Consider the following 4,399-nt stretch of genomic DNA (forward strand, 5'->3'; position numbering starts at 1 on the left):
CACGCTCTGAAGGGACGTGGGGCTGCAGGCAGTCCCTGAATCGACTCCTGCTCCCCCAGACATTGGTGGGTGCGTTGGGCGGTGTGGACTACCAGGGGGTGTCTCACCAGGGCAGCTCTGATCAGCCTTTCTGCTGAAATATCTCTGCCTAATGGTGAAGTCCGAGAGAATTTTTTTTTTCACAAAATAAAACTATTTCCACGGAAAAGTTTTACTCTGAGTTTAACGAGTAACATTTGCATTTTGGGTGATTTTCATTTTCTGTGTGTATTTGGAAGGACGTTATTCATTGAATGGTGTAGAGACAACTAGATGAAGGGGCGAGTCCAGTCCCAGTACGAAGCTTTTATCTTCCAGTGCGAAGTGCAGTGGGAGCCCACTGGGGGAAGCGCGTTCACGCATGCAGCGGCGCGCCTCGGAGCGGACGGCGCGTCACGGGGGGGCTGGTCGGTGACACGGGCTGGCACCGGGAGTTAATGAATCCGAGAGTAAGTAGCGGAATGTACCGGACTGTGATCTCCGACGCTTTCGGCTAGCACCTTGCTCACCGCTGCCATGGTACGTGTTACGGACGGAGCAGTAGTGAAACCTCGGCGCCTTAGAGCGAACGATTCTTTGGATGGTTCTTCTTATTAGCGGACTCTAGTCATCCGGACCCGGGAGGGGACCACAGGACGGACGGACATGGAGAAGGGGGTCCGAGGGAAGCCGGGAGCGCGTCGGGAGAAGAGCTCTAAGAACGGGAAGCTGTTCCGGAGGAGGTCGTTCCGGTTCGTCGGGGGCTTCATGAACAAGATCATGAGAACTTTGGGAACTTTATCGCACTTTGGAGGAGACATGGACGACGGGAGGCGGGAGACGGAGGATGATGACGGGGGGTTCCGGGACGGGACCCCCTGCACCCTCCTGGCCAACTCCGGGAAGATGTTGAGGGAGGAGGACCCACCGGGGGGGCCGGGGGACCAGCTCCTCAAGAAAACCTGCACCACCACCACGACCGCCACCTCGTGGGTCCCACCGGTCCTCGGGGCGGGAGAAGCTGGTCTGGTACTACGGGGACCAGACACCCGGGGTCCTGGGGCTGAAGAACCACGGGAACACCTGCTTCATGAACGCCGTCGTCCAGTGCCTGAGCAACACCGACCTGCTGGCCGAGTACCTGGGCCTGGAGCGGTACAAGACGGACCTGGGTCCTGGGGGGCTGGGGGACGGGCCGGGGGGTCAGGAGGGGACCGGGACCGGGGAGGTGACTGAGCACCTGGCGCTGCTGGTCCGCGCGCTCTGGACCCTCGACTACACCCCGCAGCTGTCCGTGGGCTTCAAGGTGGGTCTGGTGGGTCTGGGGGGTCTGAAGGGTTTGGGGGGTCTGACGGGTCTGAAGGGTCTGGTGGATCTGAAGGGTCTGGTGGGTCTGACGGGTTTGGTCGGTCTGGTGGATGGGACGTGGTCTCGATCAGAATTCTGACGGTGTTTAGTTCAGAGGTTCATATCTCGCTGCGTAAAGACTTGCGCCTTTCACTGGTTATTAATTAATCATCTTTTTTTTTGTTTTGTCATACAAGTGGCTCACAAAAAACCTTCTTAAAGTGATCTTCTCTTATTGTCTCTTCAATCACAACTGCTGACAAATAGTTTTGCGTTGCGTTTTATGTCCCGGAGCTTACAGAGTGTTTATGTAATATCTCCACATGCAAGACTGAACTATCCTCTTTCTTCTGAACTATGTTGTGGTTGTAAAAAAATTCTGCTTTCACAGTCATGAAACCGAACCGCACATGAGAGTTTGTGTGTGTGTGCGTGTGCGTGTGTGTGTGTGTGTGTGTGTGTGTGTGTGTGTGTGTGTGTGTGTGTGTGTGTGTGTGTGTGTGTGTGTGTGTGTGTGTGCGTGCGTGTGTGTGTGTGTGTGTGTGTGTGTGTGTGTGTGCCAGCCGACACACACACACAGACGACATGACAAATGAATGATATACGGTATTATTATATGTATTCATATAAGTGGATGTTAGTGCAGTTCCAAGGTGTAATTGTACTCTTTAGTGCGTCCTGGTCCCTCTAAAGAGCCGGTGTAGCTTGTGCCTACCCCCTGTGTATAATTAGGGGGTAACACGAACTGCAGAGCGGACAATAATCCCAGGATGCTGAGAAAGTGCGATAACGGAAGAATCAGTGCAGGTTGTATACAACGGGAGGCATAACTCACCCAGAGACCTCAAACTGCACCTCGCTTCACAGGGAGTACCCAAACCCTCTCTGTATCAGGGTCTATATCAGGGTCCCCACACCCTCTGTGTATCAGGGTCCCCACACCCTCTCTGTATCAGGGTCCCCAAACCCTCCCTGTATAAGGGTCTATATCAGGGTCCCCACACCCACTCTGTATCAGGGTCCCCAAACCTTCTCTGTATCAGGGTCTATATCAGGGTCCCCACACCCTCTCTGTATCAGGGTCTATATCAGGGTCCCCACACCCTCTCTGTATCAGGGTCCCCACACCCTCTCTGTATCAGGGTCTATATCAGGGTCCCCACACCCTCTGTGTATCAGGGTCCCCACACCCTCTCTGTATCAGTGTCCCCACACCTTCTCTGTATCAGGGTCTATATCAGGGTCCCCCACACCCCTCTCTGTATCAGGGTCTATATCAGGGGCCCCACACCCTCTGTGTATCAGGGTCCCCACACCCTCTCTGTATCAGGGTCTATATCAGGGTCCCCACACCCTCTCTGTATCAGGGTCTATATCAGGGTCCCCCACACCCTCTCTGTATCAGGGTCTATATCAGGGTCCCCACACCCTCTGTGTATCAGGGTCCCCACACCCTCTCTGTATCAGGGTCCCCACACCCTCTCTGTATCAGGGTCTATATCAGGGTCCCCACACCCTCTCTGTATCAGGGTCCCCAAACCCTCTCTGTATCAGGGTCTATATCAGGGTCCCCACACCCTCTCTGTATCAGGGTCTATATCAGGGTCCCCAAACCCTCTGTGTATCAGGGTCCCCACACCCTCTCTGTATCAGTGTCCCCACACCCTCTCTGTATCAGTGTCCCCACACCCTCTCTGTATCAGGGTCTATATCAGGGTCCCCACACCCTCTCTGTATCAGGGTCTATATCAGGGTCCCCACACCCTCTGTGTATCAGGGTCCCCACACCCTCTCTGTATCAGGGTCCCCACACCCTCTCTGTATCAGGGTCTATATCAGGGTCCCCAAACCCTCTCTGTATCAGGGTCTATATCAGGGTCCCCACCGCCTCTCTGTATCAGGTTCTATATCAGGGTCCCCAAACCCTCTGTGTATCAGGGTCCCCACACCCTCTCTGTATCAGGGTCCCCAAACCCTCTCTGTATCAGGGTCTATATCAGGGTCCCCACACCCTCTCTGTATCAGGGTCTATATCAGGGTCCCCAAACCCTCTGTGTATCAGGGTCCCCAAACCCTCTCTGTATCAGTGTCCCCACACCCTCTCTGTATCAGTGTCCCCCACACCCTCTCTGTATCAGGGTCTATATCAGGGTCCCCACACCCTCTCTGTATCAGGGTCTATATCAGGGTCCCCACACCCTCTGTGTATCAGGGTCCCCACACCCTCTCTGTATCAGGGGTCTATATCAGGGCCCCACACCCTCCCTGTATCAGGGTCCCCAAACCCTCTCTGTATCAGGGTCTATATCAGGGTCCCCCACCGCCTCTCTGTATCAGGTTCTATATCAGGGTCCCCAAACCCTCTGTGTATCAGGGTCCCCACACCCTCTCTGTATCAGGGTCCCCAAACCCTCTCTGTATCAGGGTCTATATCAGGATCCCCACACCCCTCTCTGTATCAGGGTCCTCTCTATATCAGGGTCCCCTCCCTGTGGCTCTGAAAACCATATGCGGTCCCAGGATATTGCTGGGTTATAAAGTAAAGATGAACTGCATTAAGGCCAGTACCGGTCAGGGTGATCAAACCATCGCTCACGTCTCCACTGGCTTCTCAAAAAACATCCATGACCAATATTAATATCACTTCTCCATCACTTAGTGTGCTGATTGAGGCTTCAGGCCTCTGGCTCAGGCCTGTGAATATATATAGTAAAGCACTTTTATGGAGTTTCACTGTTATGTTGTACACAAACTCTGTACTGACTGAAGCACATTGAATCAAAAGATGAAGTATTGTGTTGCCGCTGAAGGGAGTAATATGTAATAATGTAATTCATCTGTTTCAGCGACAGGTAGTTTATACCTTCTGAGACGATGAGGTAATATGTTTTCACCCACCGTGCCCGAGGGTAAAGACCTTCTGCCATGGTGGTTGGACTAGTTTGAATCAAATTTAATGTGCCCACAGAGGCTCCCCCCTCTCTCCCCCTCTACCCCCTCTCTGTCTCTCTCTCTCTCTCCCCTCTACCCCTCT

The 4,399-nt window shown here is 53.6% G+C and overlaps 1 protein-coding gene across 1 annotated transcript in view; it reads left to right on the forward strand.

Moving 5' to 3' along the window:
* Nucleotides 1-684: 684 nt before the first annotated feature.
* The window catches only part of LOC307082623 (ubiquitin carboxyl-terminal hydrolase 43-like), a gene marked incomplete at both ends in the record, with an annotated part of 66,899 nt that continues 63,184 nt past the window's right edge, over nt 685-4,399 (forward strand). Inside the window, 2 exon segments of the mRNA XM_079746247.1 lie at nt 685-1,008; nt 1,010-1,324. Of these exon segments, the coding sequence (XP_079602373.1) occupies nt 685-1,008; nt 1,010-1,324 (639 nt within the window).

Source organism: Pollachius pollachius (genome assembly GCF_949987615.1).
Source record: "Pollachius pollachius genome assembly, chromosome: 11".
Lineage (NCBI taxonomy): Eukaryota > Metazoa > Chordata > Actinopteri > Gadiformes > Gadidae > Pollachius > Pollachius pollachius.